The 27,244-nt window shown below is 43.6% G+C and overlaps 1 protein-coding gene across 1 annotated transcript; it reads right to left on the bottom strand.

Moving 5' to 3' along the window:
• Positions 1-703: 703 nt before the first annotated feature.
• Positions 704-26,004, bottom strand: kcnd1 (potassium voltage-gated channel, Shal-related subfamily, member 1). Its single transcript, XM_068337658.1, has 8 exons — positions 25,849-26,004; positions 24,564-24,809; positions 22,115-22,827; positions 6,900-7,062; positions 6,076-6,159; positions 4,454-4,549; positions 3,960-4,210; positions 704-3,699 (listed from the first exon to the last, which is right to left on the bottom strand). Exons 1-8 carry the CDS (start codon positions 26,002-26,004, stop codon positions 3,492-3,494), a joined length of 1,917 nt encoding a protein of 638 aa, XP_068193759.1. The 3' UTR covers positions 704-3,491.
• Between the last annotated feature and the right edge of the window lie 1,240 nt (positions 26,005-27,244).

Genomic DNA, 27,244 nt, shown 5'->3' with positions numbered 1-27,244 from the left:
AAAAATTTAGATGATAAAAATATTTTTTCCAGGTAGGCAAAATAATCTTTTTCTAAATGAGTGCACTTTGATTCAATATTAATGTTTAATTATTTTTAAGGTATAAGGTATTCTTATATCTTCAATGTATATTTTAAGGTATAGGTATAGTATATTTCATCAGAACATTCAAGAAGTGGATTTCAATCATTAGCTAAAATTGTTAGCACCTCAGCTAAGAAAGCCGCAAACTAACTTTCACATTAGCTTAGCAACAGTCAAGATTCCACCTTAAAAAGGTGTAAATGCAATATTTAAGTACCAACCAACAGAGGATGATGTCATATGACATAGATGATTTCATAAGAGTCACATGTTCAATTCATAACCCACGTCTTCTCTATTGATGAGGAAGCTATAAAGCTGTTTTACTGTGGCCATTAGAAGGTCAAGACCTAGTTCTGGTGAGACGTTTAGGCTCCTGTGGGTTATCTCAGCCCCCTCTGTCCAGGTGAGGATTTGTAACCCATATTAGGGTCAACAGAGGTCGCTGCTCCACCAGCTTGTACCTTATACAGTTCACCTGAGAAGGCAAAGGTAAGATGAATCCAGATATTCTGGATGGACCCAACAACCTGACAGCAGTGAACAAACAGGAAACAGCAAGGACAACAGAAAAACAACAAGCGTTCTGGTTTCTGTTGTCTTTATTAGTGGAATGGAATATACACCTCTGTGCTTTAATGTTGTTTCCTCCTGGCTTCACATTGCGGCCGTCAGCTCGCCAGACGACAACTATGACAAAATACAGGTGTGAAAAATCATTCATTAAAATCTACAGATGCCCTGAAGACAGGCGACACTGATGTCACACACAAGATAGAAAACAACAACTCCTATTTTAAATGAATAATTCAATTTAAAGAAACAAACCAGGTCTAAATCGTGGAACAAAACCAGAAAATGCTGTTTAAAAACTGAACAAAGGGAATACTAGTCATCTTGGTGCAATTGAGTCATTTCACTAGTTAGTTCAGTGTTTGAGGAAATACAACAAGATGTTTAAACTGCGTGCAAATAAAGGGTTAAAGGGGAAGTTTTCAATTAATTTGCATCATAATTTAATGAAAAATTGTCTGTGTAGTTATAGGATGTAATAAATTCTATAATTACAAACGTAATATTCAGAATTCAACCACAGTCAAAACCAAAAAGACAACAAAGACAGGAGACGTATTTCAGCCAATGAATCTTTGATGAAGAATAAAATACAGGTCCAGCAAGGCGACGGTCGCTCGTCTCTTAACCGCAGGAGAAAACAGATAAAATACCTACAACGGTATCCATGCATATTTGTGCCGGTTCATCCTCAAACACTCATTCACTCAGCATTCTGGCGAGGGACATGCCTGAATGTTTATATACTCTTATTTTAACGAACTCTTCTCGTGGTGCAAACACTTGTCTTGAAAAGTCTAGGGGTCGGAGGAGAAGGAGGAGAATGAACCAATGAGGAGAGGAGAGAAAAAAAAACAGGATTCGTCATGCAAAAGAAGGACGATGAGAGTTTTCCCTGTTGTGTTGTGTGTGTTTTTTTATTTTCTCTGATATGATTGATAAATTGATCAGCAGTGCTACTTCTACTGTCAAGGATCATGCAACGCCGGTCGACTCATCGCTCTTTTTTTCTGTTTCAGGATTTGATTGGATGATGCAGGTGAAAGTTTATGATACAAAATATGTTACAGTATGCACTCCAGTCTGTGTGTCACTCATTCACACTGGTTTCTGATTGGTTGAGGAAACACTTCACCAAAACAGCTGATGTCACATGTGGCCGATGGCGGGACCTTTTCTACCCACAGGTGGCATCTCGTTTCAGAAACTCTATTCTGTAGCTGCTAGCCTAAAAGCATTAGCATGCACCAGGTAGCAGGACAGCACTGAGGTATGGAGAGGTTGTTCTCACTGATCCTTTTAGCTGTTAGCTTAGCAGCTACAGAGGGAGGAGTTCAGCCAAAGACTTCCTTCATTTTTTGTACTGCTTCCAACACTTTTGCGGGTCACAGGGGTTGCTGGATAATGTCAACTATTAAATCACTTTGGATCGGTCTGGAAATTAGGGTCAGATCCTGTGAGCTCCAAGGAGTCATGTCTGTAGTTTTAAACTAGTCTCCTTCTTCAAGTGTTTCAAAGTCCTCTTGTTCTTCTTTTTTCTTCTTTTCCTTCTTCCTCTTCTTATTTTGTTTTTCTTCTTGTTCTTCTTCAGGTGCTTATAAACTAGCCTTCTTCTTCATTTATTCATAAACTATTCTTTTTCAGCTGTTTTTTTTAAACTATTCTTTTTTTGTGTGTATTTTAAACTAGTCCTCTTCTTCTTCATGTGTTATAGAACTCCCTGATTTGCAGGAATAATATTTAAACATATCCTTTGTGTCCTTTGTGATTTACTTGTGTTAGTTGAGTTTGGTTGAAACTATTTACTTCCTGAAGGGGATGAAGTTTGTTCTATTTTTCCGGAATTGCGCCATCAGGCCAAACATGTTTGAATGCTAATGAGTGTTTTGCACCGCGTTTCTCTCCCCATTAAAATCTATTGCAGAATAATTGTTGTGTTTCCTCTCTCACTGAAAAGATCACATAACAAATAGATTCCTCAGTTGCTTTACATTAATGTTCCCTGCATTAATAACCTTAGTTTTATTATAGCACACACATTATTATTGTTGTTAGTATTATTCTGTTCGTCTGTTGCTGCTATTCGTCCTGCTTGTTGTAATGTTGCATATTTTGAAAAGTAAAAGGCTTTCCTTCCTGGTCCGGAATTCAGCCAGACCAGACCAGTTCACATCAAACCACATTAAACCAGTCTAGAATGAATGGCTGTGGCTTCAGGGTCAGGATCAAGTCTGGAACCAACGTCCAAGATTCTCATTTTTTGTTCAAATCCTTTGCTAAAAGCCTCTTACTGTCTTTCAAACGTGACCTGAAATAGCTTAAAGAAGACATCAACTATCAGGAACGATCCAACAACCTCCAGCCGCTGAGGTCCATCCTCTCCATCACAATTTGTTCCGATAAGTTCTAACCAGTCGGTTCTTTGAGGTCTTCAAAAGGTTGGCAGCCGAAATACAATCACTCTGCTAGGTTTCCTCCTCTGAACCTGTCCAGCACCGTGTCCATTTTCCACCCAGCTGGTACGACCAGATCTAAAAGGTCAAACTGTGCAGGGAGGGAAGTGCATGTTGGGTCTGAAATGCAGGACGGGGTGGTCTTCAGTTCGTTTCGGAGGGTATTTCTGTTGTCTTTTACGTCCCACCTTTCCGTTTTGGTTTGTTTCACATTGTCCACAAAATTGGTGAGAGGAAGCCAAAGCTGTCCTCAAAGTTCGTCCTTGACGTCTCCATTGGCGGTGCTCTGGCTTCAGAGTCAGTTCAGAGGAAGTTCACTGGGGTTGGCTGGTGGGGTGGCAGCAGGGTGGGCATCCAGGACGTCGCATATGTGCTCTAACGTTATAAGGAGGAGATCTTGACGTTGTCCTGGGTGTAGGCGGTGGCCCGGGTGTTGCGCAGAATACCGGGTATAGGCGCCGGCGATGGAGGCAGGCTCTCGTCGGGCGTGTTGGCGGGCGGCGTGGGTATGCTAATGATGGCAGCAGAAAAGTCTTGTTCCCCGCAGTTCAGCTTCAGGTCGCGCGTCTGAGCGTTCAGACTGGAACGACTACGAGGAGAGACAAATGTTTTAAGATGACCAATAAGAGAAGAACAGAAGAAACAAACATGTTTTCATATGATAGAAATATTGAAACGTTTCTAAGGACTGAACTGAAACATCCAACTGTACTGACTTTTTTATAACGAGTTATAACTTCTATATTAAATGGCGTCCACCAGGGCTCTGTGATTGGCCCACTGAACTTCTCTTTGTTGACTCTGTTGTTTACATTTTGTATATTTTGACAGACTGTCGTCTCTCTTTACGTTTGGGGGGGTATGGACGTGGTTTTGACGTGTAGGGTATCCAGCTCCTGGACGCTCCCCCGGCTCACGGACACTGTGGAGTTGGCCAGCCTCATGGCGGCTCTCCTCCTGGCCCGGCGGGGGCAGCAGCCAGTGGAGTTGTTCTGCGCCCCCTGCTGGCTGGATAGGGAGGTGCTGCGACTGGTCCTGAAACCCACCGACTCGGTCATGCACAGCTCGCTGTAGGTGATCTCGCTGGTGAACTCGTGGTTCTGTGGGGCAACCAAACACACACACACACACACGCACGCACGCACGCACGCACACACACACACACACACACACACACACACACACACACACACACACAGGGAGACGTTAAGGCTTGGCTTGAACAAATGATTCTGCAACACAATATCTGCTGAGGAGGATGACATCATCCAGATCCAGATCTACAGGAACTATCACAGCTGACTCTTAATCTTGGGTGAACTGTAATCTGATTGGACGCTCACCGTTGTCTTCTCCAGACAGTGCAGCAGGTGGTTGTGTTGATGCTCGAACGCTGATCTATTCTTCACACACAAAGCTGTGCTGTCGCTGTCATGGTCCTAAAAACACACACACACACACACACACACACACACACACACACACACACACACACACACACACACACACACACACACACACACACACACACACACACACACACGCACACACACACACACACACACACACACACTTTAATTCTATTGATTAGCACATACACTGTTTAGCTTCCTGATCCAGGTCTATGTTTTTAATGGTCCAGTTTTCCCCATTGATAACATCTGCCTTTTGTCGGCGCTGCATGTGGGCCCTGAGTGGATGCCGTCCTCCACCATGCTCCATTCCTGTGCCCCATCCACAACTCATTCTGACTGCATTATGAGGAAAGTCAGCCATGTTTAACCAAGGAGGAAGAGATGGAGGAGGACGAACAAAGAATTTAAATGTCCTGAAAAAAAACTTCTGTGTGGTGATGTCTCTGAACATCTGATGAACTTCATTTCATCTTCCTCACGACTCTGTGGATCACACGTTTGTTGGTTTCATCACTAAAACAGCTTCAGATATCAACTTTCACAGAGATAAGGGTGAGTCTTGACTTAATCCCTCTGCAGAGCTGAACTCTGAAGACTGATTATAGCTGAAGGGAGGACAATGCTGAAGATGAGACAGACAGAAAAGACGACAGGATTAAGACAGGGAGGAAAGGAAGCGCAGGATCAAGTTTCTAATTTTCAGATTTTAGGAAAACAATTGTTTCTGTTCTGAAAGACGAGAAGAAAAGAGGAGAAAGGAGCAGAAAATGAAAGAGAGAGAGGGAGAGAGAGAGACAGAGAGAGAGAGAGAAAGAATGCTAGGTCTCTTCTCTATGGGGGAAGGACTGACATTAAGATGTCCGTCTTCTTCTCACATCTTCTAGTGTCCATGTTGGTGTTGGTGTTACTGATGTCAGCAGCTTGTTAGCATTGCTATATGGAGCAAGCAGGAAGCTTTACTCCAAACTGTTTCACTGTGTGAACCTGGACTGTTTCACTGTGTGAACCTGGACTATTTCACTGTGTGGACTTGGACTGTTTCACTTTGTGGACCTGGACAGTTTTAGTATTTTCTTGCATCAACTGCGTTCCATCAGTTGTTAATCAGAATGATCATTTTTCTGACTGATCTGCAGAATGTGATCATCCGCATCAGTGTCAGACGATCAGCCCTCCTCATCTTCCTTTTCTTCCTCCTCTTCCTCTCCCTCCATCCTTTCAGAATTTCATCTGTCTCGAGTTCTCTTTGAGATTAAATCAGATCAGTGCCCGAATGTCTGACCAACTATAACGAGATGGTTGATTGATTGATTGAATTATTATTATGTCATCGTTGTTGTGTTCTTCTTCTTATTATTATTATTATTATTATTATACTGAAAGGTGGTTTCTGTTTCTACCTCACTGTGTGTAAGACTGAAAAGACTGTAAACCAACCTGTGTGTGTGTGTGTGTGTGTGTGTGCGTGTGTGTGTGTGTGTGTGTGTGTGTGTGTGTGTGTGTGTGTGTGTGTGTGTGTGTGTGTGTGTGTGTGTGTGTGTGTGTCTCACCCCTAGTGACCTGTCTTCTTTGTACTGGAGGAAGGCGTTGGCTGTTCCTTTCTTTGCCATGCGAATCCGAGCCAAACGCACTTTCTGTTGTAGAGAAACACAGAAAGAAGCAGCGTCAGCATATCACACACGCGCGCGCGCGCGCACGCACGCACACACACACACACACACACACACACACACACACACACGCACACACACACAGTGTCAGACTGTCTGTAAAGTAAATTGTTTTCTTCTTGCCTTTAGTGATTTAAAGGTGCTTCTTACTGGTATTTACTGGTTTCCAGTCATCAGTCATTGCTGGTTTCAGATGTAAATAATAATTTATTGAACATCTGGACTCCAAACAACACAAGTTTGGATGTTAGTTGCAAAACACCATCTAAAAATATACTTAAAAGGAACAGAAACAGTAAAGTTTGTGTCAAAAAGAAAACTGTAAAGTGATATTAAATATAGCCTGATAGCCAAATGCTAATCTGTTGTCTTCTATCCTGCTAACCCGCTAAAGTTATGTCATGTCATGAATGTTGTAGTCCTGGTTCTGATTGGCCACAGTGATTGTTGACATGTTTACACATCTATGAGGTAAACAGTAAATTTAAATGGAGGTTTCTGTGGGGAGGCGGTCTCCCTGTTTCCACGGTAACACACATTTGTATTGGGAATTGCTGTAGACATGCGACAATTAACTGTTAGCCACAAGCTGCTGATTAGAACTAAGTAATGGCGCCAAAATCGTGAAATCCCGACTGAGAGTTTTTTCTCCAGTTTCTTTCAGGAAATATTTTAAAGCTTGAGTTGGGGTAAAGTCATGTGACCTGCTGCGCCCTCATCTTGTCTGCCCTCTGGTTCTGGTGGTAGATCCGGCTGAAGTTGGACACGATGACGGGGACCGGCAGGGCGATCACCAGCACGCCGCTCAAGGAGCAGATGGAGCCAAAGATCTTTCCTGCGATGGTGCTGGGAACCATGTCACCATACCTGCGGAAGGACAACACACAGACCAGCACCTGGATGAACCACACATTCAGGGTATGATGGGATATGTAGTCCAGGGTGTCTCAGTGTTTGCCAGCAAAGTAGCTGCACCAGGGACCGAAAGAAATCAAAAGTCCTGAAGATTTTCTTGCCTGTCAGCCAAGAAAGAAGCGATTAAAGTTTGACGTCTTAATGAAGGTGAAGTAAAGTTGTTTAAAATCCGATCTCCATTAAAGGTTTGCTGTAGGCGGAGTCTGGTTGAACAAGGCGCAAAGAGGAGATAATTAAAGTCTTTATAGTCAGATATGGAAATTGTCTCATCTAAATCCCACTTCCAGGTTTTAACAGTGGCTCTCAGCTGCATCAGATCACTTCTGAGGTCAACTCAGAATGAGGTCATGATCCCAGTGGCTGCTTTAATGCTCATATCTGAGAGCTAAATTACTTTTTTATACAGCTTGAAGCTAATCTCCAAGTTGTGCAGCATCGCCCTGAGAGCTCATCAGGAGTCTCCTGTTATTTAAAGCCATATGTGGAGGTGATTAGTTCTTTACATTTACCGTCAGCAGGTCATGGATCAGTCGATTTGTTTGTTGTAACCCATCCAGCACCACAGGTTTGATCATGGCAGTGGTTTATGTACAATAACTCTTCTGGGCTCCTTTGTCAGTGTAAATACATTTCTTAGCTCAAAAACACAAATCCTTCATCTCCTCACTGCTACATGTCCGGGTGCTGTAATACAAGATGCAGACAATGCTAACAGGGTGCACAGCTCAGAATGTAAATGAAGCCGCGACAGGCTAAAAGCCGATTGGAGCATCTGCCAACTGTTAGCAGTACAGCTGCAGCACCAGCTTCATTAGCCTGTAGTTAATGAACCCTGTGCTCCATGTTTTTAGGAAGGAGAAACAGCCCAGACATATTCACTTGATGAATGCTTTCATTAGATTTCATCTGAACAGGGAACAGGAAGAAACAGGTTTACTCACTTTAATGGACAAGAGGCACAAAATCAGCACTGAATAATAAAAAACACAAAAACAACAAACTACATCTGATACTTAAACTACACCTGATACTTAAACTACATCTGGTACCATCTAATACCAGAACTACATCTCCCTGCTGCTGGTGGGTGTGTGTGATTACTATCAGAGAGCAGCATTAATTCTGCTGCAGTCTTGGGTCGACAGCGTACATCACACAAAATGTACTTTTAATGGACTGTAAATTAGCTTTGTGTGTGTGTGTGTGTGTGTGTGTGTGTGTGTGTGCACGCTCGCGCGTGTGTGTGTGTGTGTGTGTAGGCGCGTGTGTGATTAAAGTAATTTTGAACTACTTCACATGAATTCAATAACTGCAGTTTGAAAACATCTTCAATGGTTCTGTATAGATTTTTCCCCCAAAGACAAGCTAACATGCACAAAAATAAAAAGAGGAAGAAGAAAAGAAGGTCAGCAGTCCAACCAATCATGCACCAGAATGGCCTACAGCAATTCAGCATAAAGAACAGCCCCCACCTATATAATGTAAAGAGTAAAGCCCAAGCCAAGGGGGGAGGTTACAGCACTTTTGTGTCCTTGATAATCCAGAGTCCTGAATTATGAACTTATTATAGGCAAATAATAATAACAATAATAATAATAGTTGTGACGTAATCATGTGACTAAAGTTCATCCGAGATCATATTGCAATTATGTTATTTAGTGTATTATTATTTTTCTGTGGTAACAGACACCAGACCAGCAGAGGGCGGTAACTTGAATTCAACTCCTCTTTAAAATGTCGGAGGTTGTGACTGCAGAGAGGTGATTAAATCCTGTGTGTGTGTGTGTGCGTGTGTGTGTGTGTGTGTGTGTGTGTGTGTGTGTGTGTGTGTGTGTGTGTGTGTGTGTGTGTGTGTGTGTGTGTGTGTGCGTGCGCTAATGTAGCTGCTAATGTTAAATAATGGATGGCAGCATTAGAGGGCTTGTAGCTGGTTAGTAGAGAAAGAGGAGAGATTTTATATCATTCTTCCTCCTTGCTCCATACATCTCCTCCCTCTTTCTTCTCTCTCTCTTCTATCTGTCCTCCCATCTTTTCTGTCTATCTACCCCCCACCCCCCATCCCCATCCTTCTCCCCCGCAGCAGGATAGGAAAGAGGAGGGCAAGACATCCTGACTCTGAGCCAGAGGAGGTTGAGTGAGGTCAAAGAGAGAAGAGAGGGAGGAAGAGGAGAAGGAGATGACAGGACAGGAGAAATGACAGGGGAGGAGAGGAGGAGAAAAAACGGCGGTGAGGTGAATGATGGAGGTTAGCAGTGGTGGAGAGGGGTGAAGGTAGGTGGTGGAAGTGATGGAGGAGGTGTGGGTGGAGGTAAGGAAGGAGGTTGCTGGTTCTTTACAGATTCATAATCATTAAAATTAGCAACCAGCAACAGGACAACCCTCTGATGACATCACCAGATGGACAGGAAGTGTTCACTGTGACAGGAAGCTAGAGAAGCTAACTAGCTGACTGATGGTAGTTTGATAATGTTATTCTGTAGACTTTGATGCTGTGCTGTAACTTAATTCCTTATTGATTACGTCCTCTATTAATTAGTTCCTTTCTAGATTCAGATATTGATTATACTCATGGATATTATTCGAGTAAATACATTCAACTTTTCTCACTCATAAATGACATCACTCGTCTACATTACTATCAAACAGAGCCAAAAACCATCAGGCTCCAAAAGCAAACCCCACGTGTGACATCACAGCTGACTCACTAAGGACTGTTTCACCGGCATCCAATAGGCAGTCGACGCCAGGCCAGCCCATGGACCTCTGAGCAAGGCACAGCAGCCAGAGTCAACCGTCATAACAAATAAAGGTTTTACAGAGGGGGAGGCTCTCAAGAGGCCCGGGTCAGCCCGGTTATTCTGAGCCGCTCTCCCAGCATGTTAAATATTTGATGGTCAGGATTATGTCATTGTGCAGCAAAGCCACGCAATGAGGAAGCAGCCGGAGACGGAGAGACAGAGTGGACGGATGGAGCGAAGGAAAAACAAAGAAGTGATGACACTGGTACAAATTTACCTGAAAGCAGAAACACACAACGCAGACTGAGAGACTGCTGCTCCCTGATTGGAGCAGATAGGAATCCATTAGTGTAGAGTCAGCCAATCGAAAGCACACAAAGATCTTTATCTCCCACCTGTAATAGAGGAGCCAGCCAATCACAATCTAATAGTGGGACAGACAACCAATGGTAATTAGTTTAGAGGGGAGAGCCGGAAGGACAATTAAAGTTCAGGGTGATCCCTCTGATCGCAAAGGAAGAAGAAGAGAGAAAGGAAGGAGGAGGAGGGAGAAGATGACAAAGAAAGAGATGAGATGAGAAGGGAAAGGAAGAGAAAAACAATAGAAGGAAATAGAGGGATATGAGAAGGGGAAAAAGGGTGAAAGAAAGACATAGCACTAGGAGAGAAACCAAGAAGGAGAGTAGCAGTGTTTTAAACTAATCTCAACATTAACATCCTGATTGATGCTAACATGCTGATGCTAACATTCTCTTTAAACATTCTTTGTTCTCTCTCTCTCTCTCTTGCTCTCTCTTGTCAGTCCTCTCCTTCCGTGACTCTCCTCTGCCTCTGAACTGGGATCACAAGGACACCAGTATCGATCGGACCAGTTTGATCATCAGCTCACTTTGTTTTCTCTCTTCTATTCTGGGTTGCAGCCGACTGCTAAAAGCCTCTCCTTCTCTTTCCTCTCTCCTCTCCATCACCTTCTCTGCCACTCCTCCTTTCCCTAAATCCTCTCCTCATGTCCTCTCCGTTCTCCTCCTCCACTGTGATCTATGGGCATGTTTAATTGATGGACTGATGATGAAAGTTGCAGGAGGAGGATGGTTGTTCCATGTTTTCTCTTCCTCTGGTGAAGGAGACGTCCGACTGAAATCCTGCCTCTCATTTCTTTATTTAAAAAAATATTTTCTTTATTTCATCTTTGTGTTCCTATAATGGGAGGTCGCAGCACGAACGCAGGATCACTATCTCCAGGAGGAGCAGTAAGGTCCGGTCCCAAACTCACTTTGAACGGAAAGGCCTGAGTAGAAAGCTAACGTTAGCACAACGCACCTGAGGAAACACCTGGTCAAATACTCTAGCTAACATTAGCACGTCTCACTTGAGGAAACCCCTGGTCAAACACTGGATTATTGTGGTTTTTACTACAATACTACAATTGGTCACCACATGAATCTTATTGGTGATAAGATGAACTGATCAACTTGATTATCAGTCTAACGCTCAAATTTAATAAAAAGTTATTGAAACCACAGGTCAGTATAAACATGTGAATAAAGTCAGCTGTCTTTAACAAACTTAACAGGACGAGCAGTGACGACATGACAGAGCAAAATGAGACGTAAACAAAGAAGTGTGACGAGCGTGAGTCACAGTCTATTTTCAGCATTAAGATGGTTATTTAAAGCTGTTTTCGTTCAAACAATCAGCAGATGAAACCGTTCAGTCTGAAGGAGATGATGGAATTATCAGAACGGAGATGTTAAAAATATTCCACTCTCTACCAATATGGAATCAAACAGCGTCGTTGAACAAAGACCCGCCATCGTAATCAGGAAGCTGCTAACAGTGTGGTTGTGGAACACTTTGAGGACCTGCGGTCTGCTTCCTGATGGTCCTTCTTCAGCCAGGATAAACATCACTAAACTGACGTCACTGTTCAGACAGGAGCAGAGAGCACAAACAACAGATGGTCTAAAACCGGGTCCCGGTGACTCAACTGGTATCAGGGGCAATGCTAGTTCTGGACCGGTGACCCTGGGTAGATAGATGTCCGTGTTAATGTTGATATTAATGAGGTGTGGTCGGCAGCGTTGTTGCATAGTTGCTATCTAGAGACACCAGGAAGTGACTGAACCACCAACTGAGAAAAGAAGCCAAGAGACTTGCTCCAAAGTCATCGCTGCAGGTTTACTGCTGCTTAAATGATGTGTCAGATGCAACGATGTAGGAGTCATGAAACTGGGCTGTTTCACTGTATGAACCTATAGACAATTCCACCATGTGAACCTGGACTGTTTAACTGTGTGAACCTGGACTGTTGCACTGTATGAACCTAGATTATTTCACCATGTGAGGCTGGACTGTTTCATTGTGTGAACCTGGACTATCACCTTCTGCCTGCATGTCTGAGAATATCAGCAATATCATCCCCATTAATGATAGAGTCCTTCTATTTCTTCTTCTATTAATGTTTGACTGTCCAGTTGTGGAGGACGCTCCGCCCCTCAGATGTCTTACAGGAACCTTAGACCGTTAGATTTGGGTAGATTAGAAATAAGACTGCATAAACACAAAAAAATGTCAATGAAAGTGTATCAGAACAGGAATATAAATATAATGTGACAATCAATCCGACATGTGAGCCGGAAGCCGCTCAAGCTAATATTAGACCAAATCCAGCAAATGATCCCAAAATAACACACACTCTGCTGATTATGGGATGTTGGTCGTGATGTGAAAGTTTCAAATCTGACGTGTAGATGGTGATACTACAGAGAGAAGGAGAAAGTGATTTTTAAATAAATACAATGTCACATGTTGGTCATGTGAGAGGTAAAACTCCTGTGATTGGATAATGCATTTCTGGTGGAGTTTATTGAAGCTGAGGATGAAGACAAACTTTTCTTTTTAATACCAATTATCTGACAGAGTAGCTAAACTTCTGCTAACTAGCTGTTAGCCATAAAAACGTGCTAACGCTGAGCTATAACTTGTCCGAAGCCAAGTTACATGTAGCTGTTTTAAAGTCAGAGAATGATGACAGTATGATGATATCAGAACTGAGTGCGTCATTTACCAGTTTGAACAGTAAAATATAATAAATAAATAATAGATATTGTGTGGGTTTTATGTCATTATGTTTGTAAAATTGAAACCGTCTCGATACCTGACAGAATATTTGCTGGTAAAAATGACTCCACTATTGAATGCAGGACTATTTAAAGAACTTTCTATTCTATTTCTATTTCCGGCTACAAGTTAAAGCCCACATAAATGTTTAACCGCCGACACACACAGTCCCTGTGGCTTAGCGTGAGTGTGTGAAGTATGTTTCAGCTGCTGATGCATCAGTTAAAGGATCATATAACATGATACTCGTGTGTCTCTATCTATTAGGACTGAGCCAGAACAGCTGCAGAGACATGTGACCTGGGAATCCAACTGGAGGTCACGTGACCGCATAGGTTGTTGGGTAAATGGGCGGAGCTTCCCTTTAAGAGGAGGTTTGACTGGTAAAATCAAGTTTGACTTAATGTTCAAAGAAACTTTTTCTGGGGGGGGGGCGTTGAGGAGGTGAAGACGACGCCATCATGCAGCGGCCAATCAGCTGATGAAACCACAGCGATGGTTTCCCCGTTATAAAATTTGACATTTCAGGAAAACCAGTCTTGATATCAGAATGTCCATTTGTCCCAGTGAACTTTCATTATTAAATTATTCATTTTTTACAATGAAGCCATGCTGACCCAAAGAGGGGCGTGGCCGACCTATGATGACACTCTTCTTTATTAGTTATCATGTTTTCAGGTGTTTTTATAGGAGTGTGTGAACGCTCTAAAAATGTGTTCTCCTGTTATCTCTCTCTCTCTCTCTCTCTCTCTCTCTCTCTCTCTCTCTCCCTCTCTCTCTCTCCCTCCCTCTCTCTCTCTCTCTCTCTCTCTCTCTCTCTCTCTCTCCCTCTCTCTCTCTCTCTCTCTCCCTCTCTCTCTCTCTCCCTCTCTCTCTCTCTCTCTCCCCTCCTGACCCTAATTGCAGCAGCTGCTCTGTCTGGGCGAGCGAGGCGCAGATAAACAGATAAAATAAAGAGCGAGGAGAGAACTTTTCCTCTCATCAATTATTTCCTCTCAGCGTCTGAGTGCATCCTCCTTTTTTTCTTTGCTCCTTACTCGTCTAGATTAATTTCTTCACTTTTCCTTCTCCTCCTTCACCACTACCTCTTCTCCTTAAATTCTACCTTCCTCCTCCTTTCCTTTACCTTCCTGCATACTTCCTCTGTACTCCTTTCCTCTCCACTCCTTTTGATTCTCCTCTCATCTTTCCTTCCTGTCCTCTTTTCTTCCTTTAGTCTCCTCTTTCCTACTCATCTCGTTCTCCTCCCATCATCAACAGTCAATCCTCACTTTTGTAACTCCATATGTTCTTTTCTCTGTCTCTGTACTCCATTTTCTCTTTTCCTCTTGTCATCCTCACTTCTCATCTTTCTTATGTCTCCTCGTATTGACCCTCCATATTCTCCTCCTTCTTCTTTCTCTCCTCTGGTGAGATTGTCTGAAACATTTAACACACATCATGTGATATTTAAACAAACAACTCACGCACATGCAAGGCACACACTCACACACACACACACACACACACACACACACACACATACACACACACACACACACACACACAGGATTGTTTCAGTCACGTGTGTGAAGTAAAAATAAACAGAAATGTGGATTATGCAAACAAACAAATGAAACCCATCAGTGACTCTGAGCAACCCGAGCTAATAGCAAATAGCTAGTAGCTAACAGCCAGAGAGTGAAAGGGGAAGACGGATGCTGTGGACGGGAGGAACGGGGGACAAAGGAGACAGAGGGGTCAACTGAACAGAAAAAAGAGAGGATTTTTTAATCTATTACCCCTTCACTCATTGCGCAGCCGGTAGTCCTTTAGCATCAGCCTTTACACAAATGAAAAAATCTGCAGATAAACTGGAAAATATCTTCTTATTTAGGTTAGACCCTGCCCCTCTTTCTATGTTCAGACCCTATGGCCCAATCAGATTACTCTTCTGATCTGATTGGTTCATTCATGCTCAATTATTTTTCACTTGAGACCCTCATCAGGAAACTGAACCTCCTACTACCACCAATACTATTCATTTCTTTTCTGTACTGTATCCTCTGGTCTTATGGGGCATTAGACAGGGAGACAAACAGAACACGTTGGCAGCGCATCGCAGAACTACACGAAAGATGAACAAACATGCACGCATGCACAGCTGCAGACAATTTGAAAAGACCAATCCACCTGAAGTACATGTTTTTGGAGGAAGGAGGAAACCGGAAAACTTGGAGAGAACCCAGGCAGACAGGGGAGGACATACCAACTCCACATAGAACAGGACTCGAACCTAGAACCCTCTTGTTGTGAGGCGACAGTGCTACCCACTGCAATACAAATTAATTTAAAATAAACATTCCTATGCATTAGTCTCTAGTTTTGATATCATTTTGCCCTTATCTTTATTGCAACACACTTCTGCTACCAGTGAACGGCAATAGTAATAAATATAAACTGGGACAAGTGGACACAGTGGACTGGGACCAGCATGGTGCAGAAAAGTAAGACTCTTTCGTACTTGTAACTCTAAACAGCAGGAAGGGAGGTGATGGATGGAAAGAGGGCAGGGAAAAGGAGGGATGAGGAGACAGAAGAGAATGGATGGAGGTAGAGGAAAAGAAGGAGGGCGAGGTGTGGTCCCAGTGGATCATCTGGAAAACTAGGACACACAGATTCACATCGCAGACGGAGAGTCCTACTCTCCGATTGGCTGGCAGGTGTCTATCCAGGAAACACCAAGTCATTGTGGAGTCTCCAGTTCTGAAGATGCTTTAGATGCATTCTGCCCATTGTCCAGCAGGGGGCGACTCTACTGGTTGCAAGAAGGAGTCTGGTTGTTCGTAAGTTTATGAGAAAATAATGCTATTTCTCATTTGATCTATAACCAGCCAAAAAACAGAGACTTCCTGTTGAAGAACAATTATGTCCAACTGGCAGTGCTGGATCCACTGGTGGAATGCTCTGTTATTGGTTGCTATCATTGTAGGCAGGTGCCTGACTGGAGAGAAGTCTGCCCAGCCTATCAAATCAAGTGCCACCAGTGTAGTTCAGTGATTGGACATGCTGTAGCCCCTTCCAATCGCCTGCTGGGTGCTTCCTGTGGGCAGCCTGATGTGAACCAAGTGGTTTTCGTGGCTCTCCAGCACCAGTTCAGACCGCCGACAGGAAACCCAGGGGACATAAAACTGAAAAAGCGACATGCTTCCCTGTGGATTATCTCAAGCGTGGAGTCAGCTTCTGTTTCGTTCACTTAGATAATTAGTTTAGGAATAATTTATTCGGGAGATGTGCCTCCTCTGATGTCCCTGGATCTGAAACTGTGATTATTGGTGAGCAGTAAATGTTGTGATAAATTCAGGCTGTTATTGTTCTGGACTCTCGGCAGCACTGGGGTGAGTTTATTAGCCTGTCTATGCAGCCCCGACAGTAAACACAATCTACAATGAGATATTACGTCCTACAGTAAAATAAAGTATGTGTAATATTCTTTTGTTGTTTCCTACTTCTGACTCATCAACTAGTCAGAACTTCCTGATTAACGTAAAGAAACAGCTTCCTTTTCTAATTTAATCTGTAATGGAGCACAGCATGATGCTGGTAGGAGAACTATAGGCAAAGCTATTAACCAAATACCCTGAGTGAATAACCAGTCGGAAACCGATCATACTGTGATCCAGATTGTTGTTTGGGCCGTGCCCAGATCCACAAAACACCGCCCATTTCCTGCTCCCGAAATTAAGGAACATCCACCAAGTAACACGCCAAAGATTACAATGAGGTCATAAAAACCTCAATGCTGACGTCACAGAATCTAAGGACGGAAAGCATATTGAGGCAAAAGAGGGTCAAAATTCAGTGTTGTTCTCCGTTTGCTGGTGATCAGCTGACTTCCATAGCTAACTAGATACTCATGTAAAAACATCGGTGATCTGCTGAGTGGAGGACTGATGTTCACATGAAAGCTGGATACCGGTAAGGACCTGACCTAACCTGAGACCAGAAGTGACTACATGAAAACAGTCCCAGTTAAATTCAGAGCTAAAGGACAGAGACAGATGTGTTTCAGTGGTAATAATACATGACGTTTGTAATATAAACTTAAGGCAACATAAATTTCATTGTCCCTGAAGAGAAACGTACCCTGGACCGATATACTTAAATACAGTGGTACTTCTACTTACAAATGTCTCTATATACGAAATTTTCTACTTACGAAATGCCTCAACAGGAAAATATTGCCTCTAGTTATGAAAGAAATTTTGAGTTACGAAAGGTAAAAATACAGCATGGGCTGCTACTCGCAGCTCCCAAAGGTTCCTGAACCCAACATTCTTATAGCTTCTCTGCCATTGGTGTTACCAAGCATCTTCCTGGCATCCCATTGGATAAGAGGGACCTCTGTCTGTAGCTAGATATGTGTCTATGCAGCGTCCTCGTCATTCGGCCCTAGACCCATGAGTCAGTCATCTTCCAACCCGCTTAATCCGCTAACGCAGGTCACAGGGGACACTCCGGGCACGACGCCAGAGTACCGCGGAGCCACATAGAAACAAACATTCACACACACACTACAGTCAATTTGGGCGCATGCTTTTGGAGGTGGGAGGAAGCCGGAGAACCCGGAGAGAACCCACGCAGACGCGGGACTCGAACCCAGGTCCGCCTTGTTGTGAGGCGGCAGCGCTACCCACTGCGCCACCGTGCCGCCCGTAGAGGTACCACTGTACTTTAAAATGTTATTGCACCAAGATTTTGAGGAAACAGAACAACATTAAGAAAAGATGTGAAGGAAACTCAAGGCAATAAACACATTATGCAAAACAGTCTCCAAGCGGAGGTCCGTCATCGAACAAGAAACAATTATTAACTCCTTATCTAAAGTTCAGTTACCAGTCTAATCTAACAACATACTCCAAATCACAGCTGCCCAACCACTATGTGACTGAACTATCAGCCATCAGATGCCTTTCTACATTTCATTAACATCCATTCAGCAGATTTGGTGTAGTCATGATCTGAGACAAAAAACCAATGACAGAAAGGCAATTAAAAAATAAAAACCTCGTAAAAACTCAATTAAGGAGCCTTTATTCCAGAATAAAACTACTCAAATGTCTGATAGTCCAAACCCGGGTCCAGGTAAGCCCATTTCCAAACATTTGGGCCCATTAATGGTTTTGACGTCTGAACAGATGATTCAGCCCTCAGGTAAACTTTAAGTCAGACTGTAACGAATGGACTCTGGGAATAAGAAGCAAGTATTTTTTCTTTATGTTTAAATGAATGTTGGCACAAAGCGCTGAAGGTTGCTGACCTTAACAGGAACAGAGCCGCTGCTCTCGACACCTTTATACACAATGACTAAATGACTTACAGCTGTTATTGTTCAAATATCAGTTTGTTATACGGAATAATTAACAAATAGTCTGTGTTTATTTATAACACGAATGAAGATAAGTGGGCTGTTTTTTTCTGTCATGAAATTGTTTATGAACATTTCTTACAGCGTGCAGCTCATTTGCATACTTGGATAATTTCCACATTACACAATAGGCTGAGTAAATGTCATGTTCCCCTGTGTAAAGTTATATTAAACACGTTTGACCTGTTACGTTCTACACACATACAAAGCTTGTATTTGGTTTTCCATCGTGCCCCGGGGTATGAAACCGACCTTCATGATACAAAGTCTTGTTATATAGATCTCACTTCTGCTGCTAGCAGGGGTCAAAGGCCATGTTCAGACTAGTTGCCAAAATCCACCTGATTTTTAGCCCATCCAGATTGATATCGGATGTTTCTTTTGTAATCTGAACAGTCACATACCACATGAAATCCGATTTTTGCGGGATGGATTGAAACCACATTCAGAAGGTAGTTTCGTATCTGATATGGACAGTTGCGTCTCAGTCTGAACAGCTCCAAACACTCCAATTGGATATGTCAAGAGCAAGGCGCCAGAAGGAAGAGTGTTACGCATTACTGAGCAGTAAAACATGGAGAAGAAATTGACAATGTCTGATGTGTCATAGATTTTCTCCACCTCCACCAGACAGTGATATCGCCAATATGTTAAGGTAACAAAACTTTATGTCCGTTGTTGTTGCCACTGTCGCAATTTTATGACCTCACACATTTCACGCACTGAACGACGCCTTCGGCCCGACGTTGTTGTGACAGCAACTTGTCAGATCGGTCAACAATGTGGCCCAGTGTGAACAGAGCCAGATCGCATTTAGACATTTGCTAAAAACAGTGTGGACAGTAAGCCCTAAAAATCTGATATGGAAGGAAATCTAATTGGTATCAGATATGCCTCTTTGCATGAAGGAATATTGGATTGCAGGAACTGTTTGAATGAAAGAACTATTGGCTTGACGGAACTCTTTGAATGAAGAAACTCCTTGAAATAAGGAAGTGTTTGAATGAAGGAGCCCTTCGAATGAAGTAAATGTTTGAATGTACTTCTTGAATGGAAGAACTGTTTGAATGAAGAAACGTTTGGAATGAGGGAACTCTTTCAATGAAGGAACTATTCCTGGTCAATTTGAGCTCTGTTAAACCAGGAAAGGTTTGAACATCCAATCCTTTGTGTTCCTTTCTCTGTGTTTGATTGGACTTCTATTCACTTATTCCTCCTTTCTTCCTCCCTTTCGCCATCTCTCCTCCTTTCCTCTCTCTATTAAAACATTAACAGTGTGAGCCATGCGTTGAGACGGTCTATAATTCCATCCAGGCGGTTTTATAAGGCGGCTTGCTGCTCTCGCTCTCAGACTAGTATACATCCTGTTCCTGAGAGGAAATGGCTGCTTCCCTTCTCGCTCTTATAAATAATGTTGATGGTAAAGTGCTCTGCAGCTCCGACCTCCACAGCATCTCACACACACTGAACGTCTGTGTTTTAAAAGTGAAAAGAGGACGTTTGAATAAGACACATTTTAAAGAAGAGATGGAGGTCATGTGATCAGTCATGTGTCAGTGGGCAGGACTCAGACAAAGTTGGAGCGGATGGAATTGTGATTTGGATCCCAATACAAATGCAGAAATGGTTATCTTACGCTAGCATTACATGCAAACATGCTAAATGATGAAGTCATATTACTGGGTGTCTACCAAGACTCAACATTATCTGATATATAGCAGAAAGCTTTCCTGTTATTTTTGTGTTATCACCCAGCTAACATGCTAAAGTCAATGTGATTGTTGACAATCCTTCTGCTGATTGGTCGTTGATTGATGACATGTTTACACATCTCGATAAACTACATTTACATATATTTAAATATAGGATATTCCTGTCCACAGGAGTTCTCCCTGTTTCCATGGTAACACACTTGTTTGTGTTGACTGAAGAGATGACACATAGCAATAATTAAATAATTACATATGCATTTATTCTGGACCATGTTTTAATCAGATGTGGAAATGATGACGTGAAACGAGTTTTCCTGAATGATCTGCAGCAGACAGAGTGTCGGATCATGGATATTGCTCCTGGAAGCTCCTGATCGGTTTATGATTTCACTCCTTGTTTGTTTGCTCCGTGGTGAAACACAGGAGCAAAGCAATAAAAGCAACGTGAGGAAAAGATGATTACCTGAACACAGAGCAACATATGAGCAGCGCCAGGAAGAGGAGGAGAGGAGGAAAAGAGGAGAGGAGGAGAAGAACCGACTCGTAATGAATCTGATCAGATGGTCATGAAAGTCAATTTTAAAGTTATTAAAATAGGATTTTAAAGAATAAAACTTTGCACCACCCATTATTTTACAATTCATCCATTGCTGCAGGGCAAAAGTCCTTCCTTTCTTTCCAAAGATTAAGATCACTTACTGTAAAAACCGAAAAACGCAGCAGTAGTGTAAACAGCAGCGGCCTTTTTTTTTTTTTTTTTTTACTGCTTGCCTCTTTCAGGGTTTTCTACATTTTTTTACTTTCCTGTTCACAACATCTCTTGAAGATCTGGATTCATCACAGGATCAGCCGCCTTGATGTGTCCCTAATCTAACTGATCACCAAACATCCAATCAACGAGATCAATATTTTCTTCCTATCTCTGCTGTCTAAACCTGTGACACCAGGGGAGAAGCTGTCCCAGCTCCTGATTGGTCGACAGGAAAAATTTTACTCCCCAGAGGACTGTAGGTGAGTCAAGGTGAGGAGGGGGAATTAAAATCCATCCAGAGGTTGTCCTGTCTGGTTAGCAATAGACCGAGACAACAGCAGTGGAAGTGTGGGAGCTTTTCAGAATAAAAGTCTCCCATCTCAAGTCAGTATCAGGGATGTAAAGACTTTGATCATCAGCCAATCAAAAATCTCACCTGTGTGAGGGTGTGGCAATTGTTTCAGGACCTCAACCAGAGCAGTCCCGTCATCGGCATGTTGCCCCTTCTGCAGGGCATCCGCTGCTAGTAGCAGTTAGCAGCTAGTAGCCATTAACAGCATGTAGTGCTTAGCAGCTAATTGAAAGAAGAAGAAAATGCCTGCAAATCCACGAGGTTGGGATCAACCACCATTTAGACTCTGATCTTTACTGGACTGTTAGCACTTGCTAATAACCTGATGCTACTGTTAGCCTCATTCACACCTGTCAGCTCTCACCTCCATTCACGGACAGGTAGGAGCAGTCTATCAGAGCGCCTTTAGCAAGAGCTTGTTGCTAAAGCCTTACTCACAACCATCTCTTTGAACAGCAGATTATGGATCAGAGCTGCACGGCGCACACACACACACACACACACACACACACACACACACACACACACACACACACCATCCTCATGGCAGCCGTGAGTGTGTGTGGGCGGCGGCAGAGTGAAGATACACTGCCGTCCTCGAGAAGCAACGAGTGGGAGGCAAACACACAGACAGTTTGAGGTTTTCACGCTTCATCTCTCTTCATGCCGGAAACAGACTGAAAGGCTCTCCTCTGTCGCCGACGTCCACGTCCCGCCGCTCAAAGGGTCCGTGCCACCAGGGCGACGGGATTCATCTACAGGATGGATCCCCTTCAGCACCGCTATTTCTGTGTGCGTATGTGTGTGCGTCTGTCTGTGTGTGTGTTTGGGTGTTGGGAAATCAATTACTGCAGAAAAGTTTCAGAAGGTTTGAAAGTCATGATCTTATCTCCGCACTCTCCTGGTTACCTGATCTCCACTTACCCCAGTGTAGTCATGGTCACGATGGTGTACCAGAAGGAAGCCGGGATTGAGGTGAAGGTGGAGCCCTTGGTGCCCTTCTCGGCATAGAACATGACAGTTGCAAAGATGATGATCGCCATCGTGAGGGAAAAGAGCAGGAAGCCGAGCTCAGAAGCGCAACTTTTTAGCGTGTAGCCCAAAATCCTCAAACCCTGCGAGTGACGTGAGAATTTGAAGATCCGGAAGACGCGGAACACACGGAGGGTGACGAAGGCGCCACTCACGTCCTCATTCTCAGGCATCACCAGGCCGATGTAGTAGGGCATGATGGCCACCACGTCGATGACTGACATCACCGAGCGCATGAACTTGCAGCGGCTGGGAGCGGCAAACAGACGCATCAGGTACTCGAAGGTAAAGATGAGCACGCAGGCCGTGTCCATGCAGAAGAAGGCCAGGTGGTATTTCTCCCCACAAGGGAGGTCTTTGACGCTGCCTTTGTGGGGCCGGCAAGGGACAGTCTCTACCACGTTAGCAATGACCGAAACGGCGATGAAGAAACCGGTTACATAGTAGAAGACCAGCGCCATGGTGGAGGTGTGGGGGTTCTCAAAGGCCCTCCACAGCCGTTCCCTGGAGGTGCTGTGTGGGGGGAGGGGTGCGTCCATTGCCTCATTGGCCTCCGTGTCTTCTGCCAGGCGCTCTTGGTTCTCCTTTTTCCTGTCTCGGTATTCCTTTAGAAAGAGGGAAACAGGGGCAAATTAATCCGATTCAGTCCAGAACTGCGAAAGTCCAGAGTCTAGACACCAGTAAGGTCCAGAGTCTGGACACCAGTAAGGTCCAGGGTCTGGAAACCAGCAAAGTCCAGAGTAGTTGAAACTTAGACCAGTACCCAACCGGTCAGTGGGTCATATGGTACCAGGCCGCACAGAAAGAAAAAAATAATTTACATTATTTCCTTTTTATTTATTTCGGAGTCTGAAAGATGTTTTATTTTGAAAAATATTCTGTTACATCCGTCTATGTAAGTGGTCGCCAACCACCGGATTGCGACCTGGTACCTGGTTGCGGGACATTAGGTACTGGGCAGAACAAAACGTTTGACTTTTTTTATTTTTATTGATTACTAGTCCACAGATGTTTTATTTTGAAAAGTGACGTCTGTGCGGAATGACGCACAGACAAATGCGTGCGTCTGTCCCACTGGACAGGTCTCGGTCACATGACAGGTTATCAGCCGCTACCCCTTAATTAAGTGCCCACAACTGCATCAATGTTCTGGATTAAAGTTAAGGCAGATTATCCTGAGATCACCCAAAAAGTATTGAAAACCCTGCTTCCATTTCCACCCTCCCGTCTTTCTGGATTTTCTGCAGTGATCATAAAGAAAACCAAACTGCGGAGAAGACCGGAACACACTTCAGGTGTCATTGTCTCCTGTTACCCCTAGATCAGCGGTCCCCAACCACTAATTCTCCTTATTGTAATGTTATTATTTGATTGACTTGTTCACCTTTCTATCGGAAATGATCAGTATTTCTCCTACGTTGAATGCACTGATTGTAAGTCGCTATATTTCAAAATAAACCTCATTAGTCAATGCAGTCACTTGAATTGGGTTTTTAATATAATTATTTCTTATAATTATTTCTTTTACAGAGATATTATCAATTTATGAAGAAAAGGTTGTTTCCTGTCTGTTGATGTCTGCATTTTACATAAAACAACTGGGGATAATTTATTAGTAGACTACAGCTGAACTGGCATTATTAATGATTATTGAATAAATGAAGGCTGGTCTGTGAAAATATTGTCTGAGATGACACTGGTCCGTGGTGCAAAAAAGGTTGGGGACTGCTGACTTAGACCATGTTTTGTGTTCAAGAAGTGTTGAACAAGTAAAAAAAAAAATCATAATCTTTCACCTTTGAATTGACTTATGTGAACAAATGTGAGAAAATAAAGAACACTCGTCCCTCGACGAGTCGCCGGACGGTAGATAACAAACCCTTTGAAGATGACAAATAGTCAGATAAAGAAGCTCTCGTGGTGATTTGTTGCTCAGAAAGTGAGCAGGGGAATGGTTTATGGCTCATTAAAGAAATCACTTACAGCAGCTATGGAGGTAAATCATTAGCAAAGAGCCAATCAGATCCTGCACCTGTGTTCCACAGGACTCATTGCCGCCGTCTTCATCAACTCTAGGTTTATAATGGAGTTTAAAAGTGTGGCTGTAGGGTAACTAATTACCCTCAGGTCCAGTGATGCTTTGACATTGTTGTCATTTAGCTGATGCTGCTCTTCTCCAAAGTGGTTTAATGAGTGCAGCAGGAGAACCAAGACTCAGATCATGTCACCCAAAAACTACAAAATGCTCCAGCCAAACGTGACCCGTCAGATTTGAGGACATAGTGAACACACATGCATTCCTCTACATAACGTAGATGTAGCCTAGTGTGGACAAGGTTACCTCCATGCAGCAGTCGCCAATGATCTCCGGGACAATACCATAGAACGCCAGCTCCTCGTCAAAGGCCTGGATGCACTCGTGACGCGGATAGTGCAGCTTCCCAGTGCGGTAAAAGTTCAGAATGTGTCGGAACATTTCCGGATCTCGGTCAAAGAAGTATTCCTGCGTGTCCTCGTTGTAGAAGAACTCTTTCTCTGAGGAGCCCAGCAGCGTATCTGGATAACGATCCAATGTGTTCTTCCATGTCTGGAGAAAGGAGTAGAAAAGATTCTATGTCTTAGAACTGGTTCTCATGTTGGCGTCCACGGTGCTGACTTTGAGAGTAGAAGCTGGTTAGACTACCTGGCAAGCCTGGTCATTTGACGCTCTCACACAAAGCTAACCCCAGGTACAGACAGAGCGAACAACTGCTAACACAATGTTAGCACACTGCCAGCTTGATAGAATGCACATGATTGTACTCAATCTTTAAAGCTAACCTATAAATATGTTCACAGGCAATTTAAAGCAACTGATTTGTGTAGGGGGCAAAAATCTGCTAGCATGGTGTTGAAACCATACAATAGCATTAAGCTAGCGGTGGAGTGGAACTAAACAAGTAAAAGTCAAGTCCCAGGTGAGAAGTTGGGATGGCGGAATTGGACCATCCCTGATGCTAAAAGTGATCCAGGATCTGTTTTATACTTAGATATTATTACTTCCGAACCAAAAGCAGGCGTTATTTTTTGTGTGTGTGTGTGTCTATTTATAGAACTTCAAACTGCTGCTTTTTGGTTTTTTAAAAATCCGAACAAAGTCCTGACAAGAACTTTGTTCTTGTTCTGCCACCGCAGCAGAAAGTCCTCGATTCCTGAAAGCCAACAAATCTATTTTGGTTGTGGAGCCATTTTGATATTATTGAAGCCCAAATGCACATCAATGGTCTGATTAGAGCTGGTATTTAGAGGCAGCGCTGCAGCGCATTAGCAGCAACATCAATAAATAAACATGAAGAGGTTTTATTATTGGGTCAGCGATCATTGACGATATACATCATAAAACCAACACATCCATGACAGTATCAGTACTGCTAATTACACACAGGTGTAATGATGTCACAAGGATGATGTCACTGGGATCAGCTATTGTTATCTTTAGCACATGAACTCCGCATTAAGTTATTTCCTGGACTATCAGGATTGAAGAGGGATGAAGGACGACTTCTTTTTCACACCTCCCTTTAAGTCAGCCAATCAGGGCAGACCCCTCTGATCGTAGCATTGGGGGAGTTGAGGGGCGTACTCACCTGAAACCTGACCCCGCTGACGTTGACATACAGGATCTCATCCGATCTGGATGAGTTGTCCACCGGAGGTTTGGGCATGGTCTTCTTGGCCAGCGGCAGCCATCCCACCGCCGCTGCCCGTGCAAATGGCAGCCACGTTGCCACGCCAGCCGCCATCTTGCATCAGCCCTCGTTGAGGGGGTGGGGGGGGTTCTGTCCTGAAGGGTGGATGGAGCTAAAGGAGTGGAAGTGTCTTAACTGCAGCTGGAGACTGGGTGGGCGGACATGTTGTGGATGGGGGGGCGGGGTGAGGGAGGGGTCAGATGACAGTCAGACGTCAAGCCATGAAAAATTTGCGGTGAAGGAGCGGAGAAGTTGGTGCATCAGAGAAGTAAACTTCAACCTCCACCCAAGCAATGAAGGTAAAGTGAAACGTCTGAAACAGGAAGTATCTGGATTGTTTCCTGCGGTGTTTTATCTCAGTGACATCATTCTCATCTCTGCTGTCTTAGAAACACGTCTCAAATACTGACGTGACATCACGGCTTTTTATAAATCCAGCTCCCTCTGCGCCTCCTCTTTCTCCGCCGTCTCTCCTCCTTCTGAACACTGATTTGTTGCCGCGCCGCAGCCTTTCACATTCTTATTAAATTGTGATGATGGTTCCTGAAGTTGCAAGATAGACAGAATCGGCCGCCTTGCTCTAAGTGGAGATTATGGAGAGCCTTCCTCTTCCTCTCTTTTGCTTTTGCTTGCTGTTTTGCCCTCTCTCGTCTCCTTCTTGCCAGCGGTGGAGAGAGGGTGACTCCACAATGGGAGCGAACAGGAGGCGTCGGGCCGTCCTCACTCCATGTCCATTTATGGCCGTCCTGTCAGGAAACACACAAACAGAAAGGAGAGACGGAGAATGAGAGACAAAATAGGATGAGAGGAAAGAGAAAGAGAGGAGGAACCGCTGAGGGAAAGGCATGAGCGGAGAAGCAAAGAAAATGACAAGGAGGAGAAAGAGGAAACAAGATGAAAAGGAGAAATGAAAACTGGAATAAAGGTGTGTAGAAAATTAAAACTGGAGGCATTGTGGAAATAAAGAAGGGATGGGATGCAGAGATGAGGGAAATTTGAAACAGGAAGGAATAAAAGAAAGGAAGTGACAAGAAGAGGAAGTAGAACAAAGGATGGGTAACGTGATGAGGAGAGGAGGATGAAGAGAGAGAAAGGATGAAGAGCAAAAGTAAAAGGCAGAAAGGAGCTGATGAAGAGAGCATAAAACCTTCCTTCATGACCTCTGACCTCAGACCTGCGTATGTTCCATTCTAAACAGTCAGCTGGGACTACATTCAGCGGTGGATGGATTCATCAACGGGACGATGTCATTACCCCGGTGAGGCATTCAGGGCCGTGGGAATATTCACTCAGT

The sequence above is a fragment of the Antennarius striatus genome, chromosome 2 (genome assembly GCF_040054535.1).
Source record: "Antennarius striatus isolate MH-2024 chromosome 2, ASM4005453v1, whole genome shotgun sequence".
Lineage (NCBI taxonomy): Eukaryota > Metazoa > Chordata > Actinopteri > Lophiiformes > Antennariidae > Antennarius > Antennarius striatus.
Note: the sequence above shows the minus strand (reverse complement) of the source record. Positions and strands in the feature narration are given on the sequence as shown.